The 19,521-nt window shown below is 55.3% G+C and overlaps 2 protein-coding genes across 13 annotated transcripts in view; one reads left to right on the plus strand and one right to left on the minus strand.

Annotated features, from left to right (window-relative positions):
- The window catches only part of ANKS3 (ankyrin repeat and sterile alpha motif domain containing 3), a 30,062-nt gene extending 16,170 nt beyond the window's left edge, over positions 1-13,892 (plus strand). For 6 of the 11 annotated variants that reach the window (XM_019928802.3, XM_019928803.3, XM_019928804.3 and 3 more), the window contains 11 exons: positions 2,086-2,221; positions 5,810-5,968; positions 7,710-7,847; positions 8,359-8,468; positions 8,744-8,911; positions 11,046-11,170; positions 11,634-11,775; positions 12,143-12,315; positions 12,626-12,711; positions 13,176-13,455; positions 13,529-13,892. In XM_019928802.3, coding sequence (XP_019784361.2) covers positions 2,086-2,221; positions 5,810-5,968; positions 7,710-7,847; positions 8,359-8,468; positions 8,744-8,911; positions 11,046-11,170; positions 11,634-11,775; positions 12,143-12,315; positions 12,626-12,711; positions 13,176-13,444 — 1,506 coding nt within the window. In that variant the 3' untranslated portion in view covers positions 13,445-13,455; positions 13,529-13,892. Of the gene's footprint in view, positions 1-2,085; positions 2,222-5,809; positions 5,969-7,709; positions 7,848-8,358; positions 8,469-8,743; positions 8,912-11,045; positions 11,171-11,633; positions 11,776-12,111; positions 12,316-12,455; positions 12,712-13,175; positions 13,456-13,528 lie in introns of those variants that run through there. The other 5 variants (XM_033839226.2, XM_033839228.2, XM_033839225.2 and 2 more) reach the window with 5 other exon arrangements.
- Positions 5,714-19,405, minus strand: NUDT16L1 (nudix hydrolase 16 like 1). 2 transcript variants are annotated; one of them, XM_019928855.3, is made up of 5 exons: positions 16,649-19,405; positions 16,308-16,568; positions 15,345-15,567; positions 7,063-14,409; positions 5,714-6,924 (listed from the first exon to the last, which is right to left on the minus strand). In XM_019928855.3, the coding sequence occupies exons 1-3, from the start codon at positions 16,799-16,801 to the stop codon at positions 15,346-15,348; spliced, it is 636 nt and encodes a 211-aa protein (XP_019784414.1). In that variant the 5' UTR covers positions 16,802-19,405; the 3' UTR covers positions 5,714-6,924; positions 7,063-14,409; position 15,345. The 2 variants fall into 2 exon arrangements, with proteins under 2 accessions (XP_019784414.1, XP_004310392.1); XM_004310344.4 differs by having other exon boundaries at positions 7,063-14,414.
- Positions 19,406-19,521: the final 116 nt, after the last annotated feature.

Consider the following 19,521-nt stretch of genomic DNA (forward strand, 5'->3'; position numbering starts at 1 on the left):
CTCAATCAAGACTGTCAGTTGATCATAGTTTTCTAAAATAGGGTAAAAAAAGTACATATGTAAATATTTACTATACAAGCGATATATACTTGCTATAAAAGAATTAGAAAGTATATTTAAGCAAACCGAAAGCAAAAATCACTCATAATACCATCACCCAGAGATAGCACACATTAACATATTGTTGAGTGTCTTAGTTTTTTTTTTGTTTTTTTTTTTTCCGCACCGTGCAGCTTATGGGATCTTAGTTCCTCAACCAGGGATCGAACCCAGGTCCACGGCACTGAAAGCCCAAGTCTTAATCACTGGACTGCGAGGGAATTCTCAAGTATCCTAGTTTTTTATGGATAAATATTTTAAGTCAAAGTGGAATTCCATTATACAGAATGTTTTGTAATATGCTTTTTTTTCTTAACGATGTCTTGTGCACACCTGCCTGGGTTTGTACGTACACTTGGCCCCGTCACGTAAGTGGGTGGGTGGTGTTCCATTTTATGTGTTCTCACTTATTTCACTAATCCCCTAGTGAACTAGTTCTTTTCAGTTCTCACTATGCTAAATGCTTCAGGGAAGATCCTAAATGTGAGTGTATATCCTTCATTATTTCCTGAGGTTAAATTCCCAGAAGTGGAATTTCTGGGTCATAGGGCATGCACACTTTTCAGGTTTCAACTATCTCTTGCTGATTTGCCCTCCAGAGCACGGGCTTATAGTCCCACCATCAACTACGAGGCTGCATGGTTGAAGCTTTCAAAATGGAAAGCTTATTGGGCTTTTCCAGTTTTCAAAAGTAAACGTGCTGGGCTTCTCTGGTGGCGCAGTGGTTGAGAGTCCGCCTGCCGATGCAGGGGACACGGGTTCGTGCCCCGGTCTGGGAAGATCCCACATGCCACGGAGCGGCTAGGCCCGTGAGCCATGGCCGCTGAGCCTGCATGTCCGGAGCCTGTGCTCCACAACGGGAGAGGCCCCAACAGTGAGAGGCCCGCCTACCGCAAAAAAAAAAAAAAAAGTAAACGTGCTCATAGTAGTAAATTTAGAAAATATAGAAGATTAGGAAGATGCGAAAAATCCCCATTATCTTACTGCTTAAAAATAATACTAACAGTTTGGGCATATCTCCTTCCAGTATTACTTTCTGTATACTTTTTTGTTTTGTCGCAGTTGTAATGTATATATACAGTTTTGTATCGTGGTCCTTTTTAAATCTTGGTTATAATTTTGTTATTTGTAAATACCAGCACTTATGGCAGTAACATAGCTGACTCTCCACCCCCCTGAGCACTTAAGTTGTCTCTGGGTTTTTGTTATTGCAGATATGTGGTGTGGAAGTGGAGCTGTTGTGTTGAAGACGATAAGTACTTTTTAGGGCTTTGGGTAAAAGTTACCGAATTCTGTTTCAGAAGGGTGGTGCTCCCAATCTGATTATGGTTTTTAAAGGCTGGCCCTCCAGTGAATCTGTTGTCTCCAGTTTTCTCTGTGTGAAGAGAGGTGCAGTGAGTGGGACACATGCTCCCCATTCAGTGTGTGTCTGCAGCGTCAGAGCCAGCCAGGTGCCTCCGACTCTTGTCACTAAGAAGCGCCTTCCTGGGGCTGCCCTGGTGGCGCAGTGGTTAAGAATCTGCCTACCAATGCAGGGGAGATGGGTTCGAGCCCGGGTCTGGGAAGATCCCACATGCTGCGGAGCAACTAACCCCGTGCACCACAACTACTGAGCCGGCGCTCTAGAGCCCATGAGCCACAACTACTGAGCCCATGTGCCACAACTACTGAAGCCTGTGCACCTAGGGCCCATGCTCCACAGCAAGAGAAGCCACCTTAATGAGAGGCCTGCGCACCGCAACAAAGAGTAGCCCCCACTCGCTGCAACTAAAAAGAAAGCCTGTGCAGCAACGATGACCCAACGCAGCCATAGATAGATAGATAGATAGATAGATAGATAGATAGATAGATTGCCTTCCCCACTTTCTCGCAGGAAGGCTTGTCAGGAAGATGCCGGCGCCCTCCCTCTCCTCCAGGGTCTGCAGCCCCGAAGCGAGGCTGCTTTGTGGGCGAGGTTCCTAACTCTTCTTTCACAAACTTTCACAGGGAGTCAAAGTGGACACAAGAGACCACAGTGGAGCCACAGCCCGGATGCTGGCCAAGCAGTATGGACACATGAAGATTGTGGGGCTGATAGACGCTCACTCACCTTCTCTGCCTAAGAGCCTCTACCGGAGCCCAGGTACCTGCGTCTGCGGCCAGGCCTCTGCTGGCGTCCCCTCCTCCCCTTTGGCTCCTGGAGCCTGGCCAGGACCCGGGCTGAGGGGAGAGGGTGTAGAATGTAGGGTGGGACTGCCAGGCTGAGGATGGGAAGGACAGGGAGGAGGAGGGCAGCTCACAGAGGGGATCGCTCTGGTTTTTGTTTCTTGACTTTGCTTGTGCTGTTTGTTGCCATGCAGATGTTTTAATTCTTTTTTTTTTTTTTGCGGTACGCGGGCCTCTCACTGTTGTGGCCTCTCCCGTTGCGGAGCACAGGCTCCAGATGCGCAGGCTTAGCGACCATGGCTCACAGGCCCAGCCGCTCCGCGGCATGTGAGATCTTCCCGGACTGGGGCACGAACCCGTGTCCCCTGCATCGGCAGGCAGACTCTCAACCACTGCACCACCAGGGAAGCCCCAGATGTTTAAATTTTATGTAGTCAAATTCATCCGTTTATTGCCTCTGGGTTCTAAGTCAGAAAATCTTGCCCTATGCCCTGGTTGTACAACAAATTGCCCATGTTTTCCTCTAGTATGTGTATGGTTTCATTTCTCCATGTAGATCTCTGATCCATTCACAATGTATTTTCACGGATGGTTTTTTCCAAACAGCTGCCCCGTTGTCCTAGCATCATGTGTTTAGAAGTCTATTTTTGACCTAGTGATCTTTACCGTATATTCTGAATTTCTGTTTGCATTCAGGTCTGTTTCTGGACTGCCTGTTCTGTTCCACTGGACTCTGCACACACAGACCCACACTGTGTAAATGACAGAGGCTTTCTCTGACATGTTTTGCCACCTGGTGGGGCCGGCCCTCCTCGTGGCTTTCCTTCTCCAGTGTTTCCTGGCACTTGCTTTTCTGTGTGAACTTGAGCATCAACTTGTCTAGCTCCTTAAAAACAGCGTGCTGATATTTTTGTGACTGTGGCAAATGTACAAATGAACTGCTGTGTTGTTGAGTCGCCCTAGGACCAAGGGACGTCCTTTTGTTCAAGTGTACTTCCGTGTCTTGCAAGAGGGTTTTAAATTTTTCCTCAAATACATTTTGCATATACCTGAAGTTTATTCCTGAGGGTCTGATTTTTGTCATTGCTGTTGTAAACGCATTATCCCTCTTAATGCTGCCATCATAGCCTTGGATGGCTTGTTGTCTGTGCAGAGGAAGGCGACTGCTGTCTGTCCACAGTTCTACCGCCTCCTGCCTTATTGAATTCTTTCATTGTCTGAATTCGTTTTATTTATCTGTTCTCTAGGGTTTTCCAGGTACACTGCCATAAAACCTGCAAATAGAGACAGATTTACTACTTTTTTCCTGATTTTTGTACCTCAGATTTCTTTGCTTTCATCGCACTCACTAATCCCTCTAGTTCCCTGTTGAATGAGGTGAGGTAATGGGCATTCACTTTGGCCCTGATCTTAGCAGAAATGCCACGTTAAGTATGATGCTGGCTTGGGACTTCCCTGGCAGTCCAGTGGTTAAGACTCCACACTTCTACTGCAGGGGGCGCGGGTTCGATTCCTGTTTGGGGAACTAAGAATCCGCGTGCTATGTGGTGCGGCCAAAAAATAAAAAATATAAATGAAAATAAAGAATAAAAAATAAATGTTTTGTTTTAAAAAAGTAAGATGCTGGCTTGCAGAGTAAAGTCTGCATATATGTTATCATGTTAAGAAAGTATCATTTCCTGTATTCTTGAATGTTTTTATAGGATAAGTGCTGAATTTTGTCAAAGGTGTTTTCAACATCTATGGAGATGATTGTGAATTTTCTCCTTAGATCTATTAACACAGTATATTATGTTAATGAATTTCTTAATAATGAACCAACTTTACATTCTTGGCATAAATCCCACTTGGTGTACTCTTTTCTTAATGTGGTTCTAGATTCTGTTTGCTAATGTTGATTAATTTTGTATGGATATTCATAAGTGATGTTGGTCTGTGATTTTCTTTTGTCTATCTTTATCAGTTATAGGTCTCAATATTATACTTCATAAAAAGAACTGGAAAGTTTCCCTTCTTTTCTGTGCTCTAGAACAATTTATGTAGCATTGGTCCCATGTGGTCTTTTTTTTTTTTTTTTTTGGTGGGGGTGCGTCGGGCCTTAGTTGCGTCACGTGGGATCTGTCATTGCAACACACGGGCTTCTCTCTAGTTGGGGTGCGTGGGCTCCAGGGCGTATAGGCTCTGTAGTTTGCAGCACGCAAGTGCGGGTTCAGTAGTTGAGGCGCATGGGCTTAGCTGCCCAGCAGCACATGGGATCTTAGTTCCCTGACCAGGGATCGAACCCGCATCCCCTGCATTGGAAGGCGGATTCTTTACCACTGGACCACCAGGGAAGCCCCCCATGTGGTCTTTGAAGGATTCCCTGTGAAACCATCTGCGCCTGGTCTTTACCCACGTCTCTCTTCTGTGTGGTGTGTTTCCTAGACCCACTAGTCTCTGTGCAGATTCTTGGGGTGAGTTCTGAGTCTCTGCTGGAGCGGGTGCTCGCCTCCTCCCGGGCATCAGGGATGCTGGCGTCTGTGGGGCTCCCTGCCACCTGGGCCATGTTGGGGTGTGGGGTTCGTGTGGTTCTGTCTGTTCTGCCAACTGTACGGGATCAAGGGGCCACGTCAGGAGGTTCAGATTTGTGGAGCCACCTTTTCCTTGGTTCCCCTGCCTGAACAGTTATTTTTTATGACTCCTTCAGCTTCTGGTTGGATAGACCCCAGTCTCCTCCTGGCGGCATGGATCCTGGAGTGTGAGGGAGGGGTCCACTTGGCGTCACTGGCCTGGGCTTGAAACTGGGCCAGTGACTCTTGCTTTTGGGCAGTGGCTGGGCTGGGCCTTCAGTTCATGTCTGAGTGAGCCTCTCCCTTCTTGGCCTCAGGACTGCTTTGTAACAGACACCATCACACAGGGGATACGGTGGTAATGAGGGGCTTCTCTGCATGTCTCCACCCCAGTTCACCAACTCCAAAGTGAGATCTTACCCAATGGGTGCCTTCTACAAATAAACCCCTGAATTTTGTCTTCTAGGTGTAATGAAATATGGAAAACAATGAAAAGCTATAAAATGCTGACAGCTGTGGGCACACTGAGCTCTTCAGCTCAGACGGGTCGTAAAACAGCACACAGAGCTGTCATGTGGCACTTGTTTCCTAAGAGATTGTTCAGGTTGAGAATATAAAATGGCTTAAGAAGTTGTGACTGCCGCTGCCATATGTTTATGAAGAGATGGATCTTACTTGTCACCTCAGCTTAGAACAGAATGTATTTCTGTTAACATACTTTCATGTTGTAAAAAATTCTGGAAACTCAGCGAGAGGGATGAGTTGGATCTGCTCACCATACTTAGCAGCTTTACTCCTCCCCCCCCCCCGCCCCCTGCCCCATGTCCCTGTGGCCCATCTGAGCAGTGGACCCGCCCATTGTGGCATTTCTTACAGGTGACATCCTGGGAACACTTTTCTTAATTTAGGAAAAGGAAAAAAGCAATTACGATGATTTTTATTTCAGTTCATTATAAGGATTAGTAAATTAGTCCATCACTGAACATACTGTCTAAATTTTGGTGTTTGACCCACAGAAAAATACGAAGATCTGAGCTCTTCAGATGAATCCTGCCCTGTCCCTCAGAGACAGAGGCCCTGTCGGAAGAAGGGCCTCAGCATCCACGAGGGGCCGCGAGCCTTGGCCAGGCTCACAGCTATTGGACTCGGAGGCAGGATACAGCAGCCTTGCTATGGTTAGTGCCCCATGATCCCGGTGGCTTTGACACCATAGTCTAGGATTCTGTCTGAGAGAACGAGCAACTCTCAGGCTCCTGACGTGGGGGCCGCCTGGGCTGCCGGGTGGGAGCAGCAGCTCAAGGACTCAGAATCCATCACAAGGATGGAGACACATTAGTCAGTGTCTCGCTCTTGGGTTTTGGTTCGTCCTTTGAGTTTCCTTTCTGTTGGTTAAAACTACAAATAGAACATTCTCTCCTGTAGGAGAGAGATAACTGAGCTTGGATCCATTCCTCACGTGGGTGGGTCAGCCCAGCAGGGAGAACGTGACCGTTGAGTCCCCTTCCTGTCTCTGCCGCATCCCCTGGGGAGGACTCTGCCCTCGCACTCTTTTCTCAGGGTGTGGATTTGAGAACTGCCCACCAGACACCTGGTAGGCCAGAACCCTAGACCCTGAGTTTCCAGATGGCCTGAGTTTTTGTCAGACCGTCAGCTCCTGAGTGTTGAGTGCAGTGCTTTTGGGGAGCACAGGCGCTGAGTGCTTGGGGCGAGTTGGGCTTGACGCTGTCTCTCGTGCTGGCCTGAGTGACCAGACTCCAGTGTGGGTCTCACCCATCAGTGGCCAGGCCGCTGGTCTAGCGAGCAGCCCTCAGAACCCCCTCCCAGCCAGGAGACCATGTGAGGACTTGATTCCCTTCTCAGACCCTTGGAAGGGGTCCTGGCACTGGTTGGTAACCAGGCCTGCCTCCTCCCAGCATCCAGGGGGCTGACTGGTGAGCTGGTGCTGAAGGTGAGGACACGGGCGTCCGGTCTGGCAGCTGGGAGCTCGGGGCTCTGGGATGAGTAGCAGAGTCTGTTCCTTTGGAGAAGCCCAGGCCACCTGTCCTGCCTGAGCTGTGGCCGGGGCATAGGAAGGAGTGTTCACCAGCCTCTCAGCTCCGGCCTTTCAGGAGATTCTGTTTTTCTTCTTACACTGTGTGAAAGTTTAATTTTCTGTAAGTGCATATATGCTCTTTGCCAAAAGTTAAAAAACATTTTTGAATGATAAATAGCATGTGCTGATGTAAAAAATCTCTAACTTCAGAAAGGTATAAAGAAGAAAATAAGTTACCTGTGGTCCCACCAGCCAGGCTCTTTCATGCAAATACACGTACTTTCTGTGGGGCAGAGGCAGGGGCAAAGGTGGAATTAAACACTGGTTTGTGTTCCGCCTCTTCTTGTTTTCTCGCAGGCAGACATTCAGAGGTTATATAATTCACTGTCGCTGCCGTTAATGTTTAGCCAGGGCCTCTTACCTTCCTGTTCAGCTGGATCTTCTTGACTGGGGTTGACTGGCCCCTGTGCTGGAAAGTCGCAGGGGCCATGCAGGCCGGTGTGTGTATGAGAGTAGATGTTTCCAGCTGCGGGAACACCTTGTAGTATAGTTCTCCTTTGGCTCAGGAATTTGTAAATACAGCTTACTGTCTCCTACTTTGTCCTCTTGGCAAAGCAACAGCGTGGCGTGATAGAGAGGCCGCCACTGCCAGGCCTGGCTCCACGTGCACCCGCTGCTGGGCACAAGCCGGTCACTAACCCCTTGGAGCCTGTTTCCTCATTTGCGGACGGCACAGCTCTGTCCAGGTTACCGTGGCGAGTAGAGAATGCTGTCCTGGGGCTCCCCTCGCCGAGATCCCTCTGAGGTGGTGGTTGTGTGTGGAAGGAAGAACTCGTCCTTCCTTATGCATGCGTGTGGATTTACATGCCCTATTCTGTCCACAGAACAGGTGCCTCCACGGGGCTACGTCACCTTCAACAGCAGCGATGAGAACCCCCTGGAAGAGGGGGGCCTCTGCTACAGGGACGTCACCTCCCCCATCAATGAGCGGGATGTGGAGAGCAGCAGCAGCAGCAGCCGGGGTACGCACACCCCCCCGCCACCAGTCCAGCTGGGCCGTGGCCCTGTGATGGGTCCATCCGGCAGAGGAGAGGGTGAAGGTTAGAGAAGGTTCTGGCTGTTGTGAGGAGAGTCATAATCTGGCGTGGGGACAGGTGAGGAGACTTCTCACCCAGGGTCTCTGAGCAGGATCTGGGAGTCAGTCCAGACAGACAGGCTTAGTCTCTTGACTGGTAAGTCCTTAGGAAATGTCTTCGTATGTTATGTGCATCGTCCATTCCACAGCTGTTTACCGAGTGTCCTGTGTGCCAAGCACTGGCTAGATGCTTGCATTTATCGGTGAACAGAGCAGACAAACCCTGCCGAGCCTAGAGAGGAAGGGCCTGGCCTGGCAGTCGGCGTGAAGCAGAAGCAAACAGTGAACGATTGGAGGGGCCGGGGAGCGCTGTGGCTGAAGCCGCTCGGGGACAGGGCTCTGGGGAGTCGCCATGGGCGAGGCCTGTGGTCAGGCGTCCTCGTCTTCGCCATTGTCAGAAGAGCACGCCTTCTGTGCCCACCTCGGGGCCGCGCGGAGCAGCAGCAGCAGTGAGGGCCTGGCCCGGGCCCCGGAACTCAGCAGCGAGGCCTCCCTGGAGAGCAACGAGGTGACCCTCCCCCCCTCCTCCCCCTCCCCCGGCGTCGTGGGGGCTGCCTAGCAGTTCACTTGAGGTGAGCGTGTCCATGCAGTGCCACGGGGGCCGCCACCGGGGAGGCCTCTGGCAGGCGGGGGAGTTACGGGAAGTTTCAGACCTTCCCCACCGTGAGGGGAGCGTGCAGAGGAAGCCGCATACACTGGCGGTGGGGCAGGGAGCAGAGCTTGGATGCAGCATGTCAGCTGCCAGCCCCCGCAGTTGCTTTAAACACACACCTCTCACCACAGGATTCGGATCATGCGCGGAAAAGCTCGGTTCGCAAACAAACTAAAAGCTACGTGAAGACCAAGAATCGTTACAGCAGCAGCGACAGCCAGTGGCCTCCTGGCACCGGGACTTCCTGTGCCCCAAGATTGATCCCCCAGACTGACAGGTCCCCCTACTCAGGACCCCAGGTAAGACCGTGGGGCTTCTTGTGATTTGTGAGGCAGTTATTTGTACTTCCCATGGGGCTGGCACTGTTGAGAGAAAAGAGTGGGGTGGTTTTCTCCACACGACCTAGAAAGCTACTCGGGCTGAGAGGATTCCTAATGGTGAGAGGAGCCAGTTGCCGGGCTTCTGTTCATTCCTTTCCATGGAGGGATCCGTCTCTCCCCCTGGTTTCCATGCTCAGCTCAGCCTCCCTGAGCCTGGGGAGGAGAAACACAGGACCAGCATCACAGAACTGCTTTCAGGTGACAGTGACAAGCTGCATGGGAAGCAGAGGCAAAGTGGCACTTAGTCGGGACTTAATGAGAATTGCTGCCTTTCTCATCGTGGCTGCTCTGATTGGGCAGTTTGTCCAGGATTACAGGTACAACAGCAGCGCCACTGCCTAGTGTGTTCTCCCACCCTCTGCGGGCATAAGTGGTACAGAGGTGGAAGAGAGGTCAGCATTTGCCATTTATTAAAGTCACAGCTCTGCTCTTCACTAAAAGCCTGTGATTTTGCTGGTTTCTCCTCGCAGCCCCTCTGGCGAGCTTTCTCCAGCGCCTGTGTTCCCAGGCTCGGTGAGCAGCTCTCCATACCTTAAACACATGCCGATTGGAGCCTTTAAATCAGCTTCTTTAAATATGTTCCAAGATTTGGTGTATGTGCTTGGCAGAGGAGCCGGTGGGGCGAAGCTACCTGCTTCTGGGTCGGGGTTTCCTACGTAGCAGAGCAGCTCCGTCACTGCCATCTCCTGAAAGTCAGCCCTTGACACAGGGTTTGTAAAACAGAAACAAAGAAAGGAATAAAATATGTTCCAAGAGCTAAAGGAAACCATGTCTAAATACAGAATATCAATAAAGTGATAGAAATAAAAATGAACCAAATAGAAATTCTGGAACTGAAAGTACAATAACTGAGATGAAAATTTTACTAGAGGGGCTCAACAGCAGGTTTGAGCACACAGAAGAGAGAACCAGAAGACTTAACATAGATCACTTGAGGTTATCCAATCCGATAAAGAAGAATGAGGAAAAATGAACAGAAACCTGTGAGACACCAGCAAGTGTAACAGCGTGCACGTAATGGTGTTCCTGGGGAGGAGGGAGGGAAAAGTAGAAAAAATGTTTTAAAATAGCCAAATCTTATCAGGGGAAATGAAAAGACTGCTGTCCACTGCACAGTCTGTGGGGCCAAGGCAGAAGAAATCCTGGAGAAACATCTAAAGGTGCGAGAATGCAAGTTAAGAAAAAATAATCTCTCAGATACTGGAAATTTTGATTTGGGGATCCAAGAACACGTCGATCTGGGGATCAAACTACCAGGCATTGGTACCTACAGCCTGGACCTCTACGTGGTGCTGGGGAGGCCAGGTTTCAGCATCGCAGGCAAGAAGTGCAGGGCAGGCTGCATTGTGACCAAACACAGAATTAGCGAAGAGGAGGCCCGGCACTGGTCCCATGGGATCATCCTTCCTGGCAAATAAATTCCCATTTCTATCCAAAAGGCCAAAAAAAAAGTTTTCAGTGAAAAAAAAAAAAAAGCCAAATCTTCTCAGATTTGATCAAAAAATGAATCTGCACATCCAAGAAGCTGAATGAGCTCTAAGTTTGTTAAATTCAGAGCCACACCTGGACACATCACAATCAGAGTGTCACTAAACAAAGAATCTGGGAGCAAGAGACAAGTGACTCAGCACGTACAACGGGATCTCCAGACAATTAACAGCGTATTTCTCATCAGAAACCACAGGGACCAGAAGACATGGACGACATGTTAACCAACAGTGCAGCGTCCAGCAAAGACTGTCCCCCAGAGTGAAGGAAAAATGAAGAGTCCCGGGTCAGCAGAGACCGAGAGGAGCTGCTACCGCAGACCTGCCACAGGGTGTGCTTGCTGCTGCAGTGAAGACACTGGTCCAGAGACGCCCTGCCTGCCCTGCCTGAGGACACACAGGGGGCAGCCCAGGCTCTCTGCCGAACTTGGGAGTCAGCAGAGCTCAGGACAGGCCAGGTGCTCAGCAGGAGAAAGGCAGCTGTGTGTGCAGCACAGGCCTTTTCCTGCCCCCACGTCTTCGTGGCCTGCCTGTCTTCTGACCTGCCCTGGCTCCTCACCCTCTAGGACCTCGCCACACTGCTGGAGCAGATTGGCTGCCTCAAATACCTGCAGGTGTTTGAGGAGCAGGACGTGGACCTCCGCATCTTTTTGACCCTCACTGAGAGCGACCTGAAGGAAATCGGCATCACGTGAGTCCCAAGGCCTCTGGCTACGATGCCCAGGAACCAGCTGAGGTGCAGCTCCCAGCATTTGGGTGGAGACCCTTCCTGTCCAGTGGCCAGCTTTCTCCCTGCTGTCAGCTGTCCACTTCTGCAGCTGCTCCCAGCTCAGGTGCAGGCAGCCTGGGTCCCGAGGCCCCGAGCTGGCCCAGCAGACACTGCTGTGCTCAGGGCACCCTGACATTTTCCACTGTCCACCTTTGAGAGCATCCCCAGCAGCCCCAGCTCCCTGTCTAGTGAAAGCAGCAGCCAGGCAGGGTGGGAAGGTCATGACTCCTTACGATGCTTTCTGTCTTCTGTCCCAGGATCCTGGGGGCTACTCTCCCCCTTCAAAGCTGGGATCGTTCTAGCAGACAGTCTTGGTAGAAGGACGGCCCACGGAACCTCCACATAGAGCAGGTGCTGATCCGTGTCCTCTCACTCCCTGCTGTAGGTTGTTTGGGCCCAAGAGAAAGATGACCTCTGCCATCGCCCGCTGGCACAGCAGCGCCCGCCCCCCCAGTGATGCCTTGGAGCTGGCCTACGCCGACCGGCTTGAAGCCGAGATGCAGGAGCTTGCCATCCAGCTGCACAAAGTAAGTAGAGAGCTGGGGCAGGGGACGTGCAGAGGACACAGAGTGGAGACAGATGCCCAGAATCAGCGGAGAGCAACAGCCAGGGCGGGTGACAGGACAGCGAGGCCAGGAAGCATCATGGCTTGGATGCAGTGGGGCGCACAGGTGGGCACAGGAGGGAGAAAGGGTGTCAGCAGCGCACACCACAGGGCTTGCAGGAAGGGGCCCAGGCCGGGGGGGCTCCAAGGTGGAGACAGGTCCCCCCAGGCCAGGAGAGGAGGAGGCAGTCTGACGGCGGAGATGGAACCTGGGGTGGGGGAACCCTGCCCGAGTGGTCATTCCCCATCCCCGAACCAGCCTGCTGCACCTGCTGCCTCTCCCGCTGCAGCGCTGTGAGGAGGTGGAGGCCATGCGGGGCCTGGTGTCACAGGAACAGGAGCTGCGGGCCGTGGTGGAAAGCTGCCTCCTGGAACAGGACGGCGCCCGCAAGGACGTCCATGCACAGTTGCAGGAGACCTGGGCCCTGGCCCGGGACGCTGCGCTTGTCCTGGACCAGCTGCAGTAAGTGGGTGTCCGAGCTGCCCCCGGGCCAGGGCCAGGCCAAGTCACTGTTTCCTCCAGATTCTTCCAAGAATGGGTTGTTTTCAGGGCCTCCTGGAGTCACCGCCACCCCAGTTTCATCTGGCTGTCCCTCCTTGCAGGGCAGACCAGGCAGCAGAGGGGCCCCGTGTGGGTCTTTTCTCTGCCCGGGCTGCACAGGCACAGGCTGGCAGGGCGCACAGGGCAGAGCCCCGCCTCACACTCTGGGAGAAGGGTGTCTGCGATCGCCTGGCCTCTCCCCTCACCAGCGATTGGTTCTCGTGTCCGGCAGAGCCTGTCAAGCTGAGCTGTCCGCCCGAGTGCAGCAGGATGAATCCCCGCTCGAGGCCATGCTGGGCCCAGGCCTCCCCACAGCTGGTAAGGAGAGCAGTGTCCTGGACCCAGAACAGGTAGACAGAGGGCAGGGACACCTCCCCAGGCTGGGTTTTACCACTTGTCTCAGTGCAGTTATCACACTGACACCACCCCACCCCAGATCCTCTCACGTGCCCAAGCCCATGTCCTCACTGTCCCTCCAGGTGGCCTTTGGGCCATGGCTGCCTCCACTGTCCAAGACCTCAAGTGACTTCTACAGCCCCTGGCTGGGCCCCCCCAGGGCATAGCCCAGTAGGCAGGGGCCCTCACACACATTCCTGGGGCTGAGCCCTGACCGGCGTCAGCGCTTTGCTCCACAAGTGGGAGGAGAACACTCTGATATAATGAGGGGGACGTATGGCACCAAAGGTTGGGGGAGGGGGCGTCCCTTGGTCGCAGTGGCTCAGGATGGAAAGGCAGGGCCCGTGAGCACAGACCCCAGGCCTACTCAGCTCTCTGCCCTGCAGACTCCAAAGGCTGGCAGGCCGCCTTGCAGGCCCTGAGCCTCCCTCAGCTGTCGGGAGCCCTGGAGGATCGAGTCCGGGAGATGGGTGAGTCCAGGGGGCCGGACAGCCCACCAGCCCTCAAGGTCATCCATTCCTGTGTCCTCGAGCCCTCCAGACTGCGAAGCAGTAACTGTCTGCCCCCATTCTCAGGGCGAGTGCTGTGCTTAGTGACCCAGAGCCTGGAGAAGCTGCAAGTGCTGAACGGGAAGGAGAACTGGCGGGAGCCTTAGCCAGGGGGACGGTGAGTGTTGTCCGTCCAGGACCTCGGCCCCAAGAGCAGGGCAGCTGTGCAGCCGAGCGAGCGCCCCCCTCAGTCTTCCCTTTCCCTTCTCAGAATCTGACGTGGGGTGACTGATCCACCCTGAAGCTGTGTGCCCAGAGGACAGGAGGCCAGCGAGCGGGCAGCTGCAGTGGCCAGGGCCAGAGGATCGGGCCCCAGGAGCAGCTGGCAGACAGGACGGGGCTGTGGCCGGTGCGAGGGCAGCAAGGCCCGCACTGAGGCAAGACGAGGGTCTGTTATCCAGACCGGGAGTGGGGCCCAGAGCAGGCAGGGCCTTGGGGAGAGCGTGTCCCCACACACCACAGGCGCCACACTGAGGTTCGCCCAGACAGGTGAGGACTGGGGCGGGGTGCCTGGGCAGCATATGTCATTTGCTGGAAAATAAAATTTAAGATTGGCTGGTGAGGGGTTCAGTTCTGGTCCCACGGCCTGAGGTACTGGCTGATAAACCACAGTAAGAGGAAAGCTGTGCCAGGGCCCTCGCCCAGAGCACCATGCTCAGGGCAGGACCAACTGGGTGATCCCTGCTGCCCCATCCCTCTGTTGCCTGTAGCTAGGGCCACCTTTGCATCAGAACCCCCATGATTCTACAAAGCTACCTGGAGAGCGAAGCAGGCCCCAGAAATAAGAGAGGAGCAAGTACAGGTGTTTTATTTACAGAGCAGAGTGTCCTTGCCCACATGTGCCAGCCACTTCGTCGAGGCTCTAAGATGGGACACCCAGGCTGGGCCGGGAGCATTGCTTTCCTTACCAGGCCAGCGCTGTGGAAACTGTGAGCTTCACTGAGGAGTCTTTCCAGACGTAGGGCCATAGGAGACCGCCAGTGGTGACCTTCCTGTCCTGTGGTGGCTCTCCTGTTGTCATTGTGCACGCTTGGCCAGTGCTGCCAGACTGCTTCCTGGAGGTGCCTGCAGGCTGTGCTGGGAACAGAGAGGGGAGGCTCTCAAAGGAAGCAGCAGTGGGCTCAGCCCAGGTGCCACCAGAGCCACCAGGATCAGGGAGAGGCATCACACTGTCAGTCTCAGTGAAGAAACCACCAGACCAGGCCCATGGCCCAGAAGAGTCCATGGCTGGCAGTGCCACAGTCAACACGGGGAGGTGGCTGGCACCCCCACCTGGGAGGGGAGGCCTGCATCAGCTCCACCTGAATGGTACCCAGAGCCCCGCTCTTATGCCCGGCCCCTGCCCTCAGGTCCCTGGGTGGCGGGGAAGGGGACACCCTCGTGCATCCACCCCTAGGCCTGTAGCCAGGACTGAAGAACACAGAACAGCGGAGGCACAACTTTACTGTCCTTTCTCCAGCAGCTCCCTGTACACCTGGGCCCCACAGCCCTGACTGTTCGCAGGGACAGGGCCCAAGACAGAGCAGGTATAGCTGCTTTGAAAACTCACCACAAATAAAGCTAACAACCAAAATTAACAACATAACCTCCTATCCTGGGCTGGCGTTTCTCCAGACCCTGGGGCTGGCTCGGGGCAGGACGCAGGATGGAGTCAACCCAAAGTTGGCCTCCACAAGAACAAAACTGCCACGAGAACAAAGCAACTTCTCCAGGGTCCAAGTGCATGTGCACTTATCCACTGAAGCCATCAGGAAACACCTGGGGCTCCACCAGCCCACGACACGCACGCAGAGAGCTCGTTTTAGAGTGGGTGCACCCAGGCCACCACCCAGTAACTGCTCTGGGCAGTGGAGAAGAGGAGGTGCCCACTCCCCAACTCAGTCGGAATGGGTCAAGCACAGAACATGCTAGAAGACACACTCCCACAATGAGGCTGGAGGACCCAGCCTCAGCCCACGGGTACAGAGCGCCAGGGGCAGGGCGACAGACACAAGGCACAGGAGCAACCTCAGGAGGAAGATGGGAGCAGCTTCTCTAGGGCCTTCTTCTGCTTTTCTGTGGCCGCAGCCAAAGCTTCAGCCAGCTTTTCCTCGGGCATCATGTTGAGCACCTTGAGAGCAAAGAGGAGCTGGTACTTGGCTGTGCTGATGAAAGCGTTGCTCAGGAAGTTGGGAAAGCCACCGACTCGGTCCTTCTGGGTGTACAGTGGGACGCGCACGAGCCCCAGCACCTGCATGGAGAGGAGACCAGGATTGGGACCAGGCCCCCACACGGATGGCATGGCCTTGGCAGGAGGGGCTTGTGAGCAGCTAGGCCACGGGAAGGACAGCCAGGTTGCCAAGGACATAATGGGAGACCCAGGTAGGGTTGGGTGAGGTAGAAGCCAGCCAGCTCCCTTGGTGCGGTGCAGCCCCTCTCTTCCCCAAGCAAGTTTCAAGGCCATCCCCATGCACATCCCACTCTCAAGTCCCAGCCCTCAACCACTAGCAGGAAGCCCCACAGTCCACACCCCCATGCTCCCTCTTTCACCTGGTGAATCCCAAACACCCCAAGTGCCACTCCCAGTCTTCCAGACTATAAAACCCAGAAGTAGAGCCTTCATCCCTCACACCATGAGATTCCGGCCCATGAACCCAGACCTACAAGATCCCCTTTTTACTCTGCAGTTTCACACCTCCCGGAGCAGGCACCGCCCCTTCCCATCCTCCCACCGATCCCACTCCCCACTCCCAGGATTGGCAATGGCAGGCAGCAAGGCAGATGGAACACAGCCCCGAGGGAGCCCCAGCCCCGGCCCCCCTCCCACCCTACCCGACCCCTGGTCCCTCTCCCCACCCCGAAGCTGGAGACAGCGACACCCTCCCAAACTGTCCAGGGGACCCTCAGGGGGACGTGTTACCCATCGGTGCCTTCCGCGGGGCCAGAGCCAAACCCCGGGGCGGGGGGCGGGGCCCGAGCAGCGGCCCCCACCTCCAGGCCGTGATCCCGCGAGTGCACCGCGCTGATCTCCACAGCATGCAGCTGCTCCAGCGTCAGCTGCCGCGCGTACAGGTGCGCCACGACGCGGTGCGGGCCCTCGGTCAGGTGTGAGCTCAAGTAGTCGGCCTCCGTGAGGCGCAGGCAGCCCAGGCCCAGGCCCAGCACCCGATTCAGTCCGTCCTCCAGCGACCAGAAGCGCCGGTCCACGAAGCCCCCGGGGAAGCCCAGCAGTCCGTCGAAGCGCATCTGCATCTGCAAGGGAGCGCCGGGTCACGGGCGCAGGTCCGAGTGGCGTCCCGTACCCGCCCGCCCGCGTCCTCCCGCGTCCTCACCAGCACCGAGAAGCGCATGGGGATGCGGCCGAAGAGTTGCCCGGGGTTTGCGGCGTACAGCATGGCGTGGCACGAGTGGCTCCAGCCCGGCCCCAGACGCATCGCCTCCACCCGGCTGATCTGCTTCAGCTCCGGAACCGCCGCCGCCGACATCTTGGCACTACCCACCGCGACCCGTGCACCGCCCTTACGTGCATGCGCGGGCCCGCCCCCGCCGCGCCCGAGCAATCCGCGGACAGCCGCGCCCCTGGGCCCCGCCCCTCCGCCAATCGCTGACGCGCACCAGGGCAGAGCCCGTCACGGCTCTCCGACGCTCCGTTGCGGGGCGGAAGGGGCGGGCACAAAGGGAATGGCTGCGGGCGCCCCAGCCGTCACCCAATAGCCGCGCACCCCGAGCGGGCCCCGCCCACGACCCTCGAAAACCACAGAGCCCAGGATGCAACGCGACAGCCGAGCTCGCAGGAGTGGGGCGTGGACTTCGGGTCTTCGGGCGCGCGGCGCTTGCGGGGTGGGGGCGGTGCTTGCGGAGTCAGGGTTCAGACTACCCGCCCCGAAGAGGGCAGGAGAAGCCCCAGCGATCTCTTTGCCCTCGGCCCTCCCCCAGCGCCTGCCTGGGAGCACCGCCCCGCGGGCTTCCCACCGCCAGCTCCAGGTCTGGCCGGCTCCAGCTTCTGGACGCGAGGGCGCCTCCTGCTTCCCCCAAGGGGCTCAGCTGAGCCCTGGGATCAGAGGACACAACCCTCCCCTGCACGCACGCCAGCCCCATCGTTCTGCAGCCGGCTAAGCACTGGAATCCAAGGTCACTGCTGGTCTGCCTGACTAGAAGAGCAGGAAAGCAGAGTCTGGCAAAGCTCCAACTGCCCTCACAGTACAAGTCCACACCCAGCACTGAACTGGGTGCATGGTGAGGAGTTCTGGGGCTCCCTAAGCCCAGCCTGCTGGGGCAGAAGTGATTTAAATCCCGGGGCAGGGAGCTTCCCAGCCCAGCGCACCAAGTACCCTGCCTGTCAGACACCATAGCCAGGTACTGTTGGAGGAAATAAGGTCTCCCCCACTTTATTCCGAGGAGGAACCTGGGGCTTAGATGAATGGGACTTGCCTGAGGGCACCCAGCAGTTTGTGAGAGCCAGGATCCCACCCAAGATTCCCACTGCCTCCTACCCAGTGTACACAACAGAAAACCGTGAAGCTTCAGCAAAAGGGGGCCCGAGTTACTTACCAGCTGTCTGTACTGGAGAAGGAAGTTGCTAGGGCTCGGAAGCGTCAGAAACAGCCATCAGAGGGACAGTAGCGGGGCTCCCCTGGATCCTATGGTGCCACTCGCTCCACCAGCTGGCCCAAGCTCCATTTTTCTCCCACCGTGGACATGGATTTGCTGAGGGAAGGCACCACAGCCTGTGCTCACAGGATGGGTGCCATGGCACAGCCTCAGGAAAGCCATGCAGCCGAGGGCAAGTTCTGTGCCCTGACCGGGGCTGAGAAGGAGAGGGGCAGAGGGCAGGCGAGGGTTGGCAGGATTCGCCAGAAACTCATTCACGTTGGGTCCTCGGTGGTGTTCTGTCAGACGTGGGGAGTAAGGACCCAAAGAGAGAGGCTCTCCCCTACCATGGCCCTCTGCCAGGGGTCAGGGCTCAGGTGGGGCAGCCACAGCTGGCAAGGGGAAGCCAGATTCCAGGGCAGGTAACCGTGTCTGAAGGGGAGAGATTATCAAGGGGAAGGGCCAATTCAGGGAGGACCCCACCTCCAGGCCGCAGACATTAAGAAAGGAGGTGGGTTGGTTTGGGGGCAGTGTGGAGGGAGATCCAGTGCAGCCCATGCAAGAACCCATGTGACACTGAGCGCCCTTCTACCACACTGGGACCATGCCAGACCCAGGCACAACTGAGGGTGGCAAGCCTTCCTTGGGGCAGGGACAGGCTGCCTGAGTCAGAGGGGACCAGAGGAGGCTACTTGGAACTGTGTCCACAGAGGAGCCAGGGCCCTGCTGGTGGGTGGTGGTTCAGGCAGTGCTGCAGTGGGTGTTCTGGAGCCCCAGCCTTTCCCTACGGGGAGGCTGCTCGCTGGGCAGGGGAGCGCAGACCAAGCAGAGGGCCCTGGCTGGGCTCCAGCATCCTGGCAGCCAAACCTGCCCCTCCAATCCATTCCCCACATGACAGCTGGAGAAAGTTGCTCCCTTGCTTAGAAGCCTCTGGCTAAAACTACCCCACAAGGTGTCTGCACCCCACACCCCCAACTCTGATGCTTCAGCCACTTGCTGGACACACTTGGTCCACTCCTGCCTCTGGGCCTTTGCACTTGCTGGGCCGCCTGCCTGGGGTGCGCTTCTGCGGAGAGCTCCTTGGCAGCATTCAAGGCTCAGCTGAAATATCTCCTCAGAGAAGCCCTCCCCAGCCACAGGTTAAATCAACTCCATCTCGTGACCCGCTGACTCTCTTCCTAACAGTAACCAGACCTGGGAAAACTTGGATTACTTGCGTGGTGTCTCACTGACTAGAACACAGGCTCCAGGGGCCTTGCCCATTTTGACTTCTGGCAGAGCAGGCACTCAGTTCACGGCGGTGGGATGAATCAACTCGCTGAAGCAACCTGCACACTTGGAGGCTTTGGGCTCTGCCACCTGCTCAGGAGGCAGAGCCAAGTCCCAAGGGTCCCTCCTTTGCTCCAACCCAACAATCAGCACGATATGACCAAAAGAGTAATAACAGCAGTCCTCACGCCCTCCTGGAAGTTGTAGTTCGCGGACATCTTATACATGAGGGAACAGAGGCTGCAGCCACAAGTTGGCACCTGCACTGCTGTGAGGGCGTCAGAGCTGCCACCAGCTACTCAGCTGTCCTGCCTCCCAAGAAACAGCCTCAGTCCTAAGGTGCTGT

Source organism: Tursiops truncatus, chromosome 15 (genome assembly GCF_011762595.2).
Source record: "Tursiops truncatus isolate mTurTru1 chromosome 15, mTurTru1.mat.Y, whole genome shotgun sequence".
Lineage (NCBI taxonomy): Eukaryota > Metazoa > Chordata > Mammalia > Artiodactyla > Delphinidae > Tursiops > Tursiops truncatus.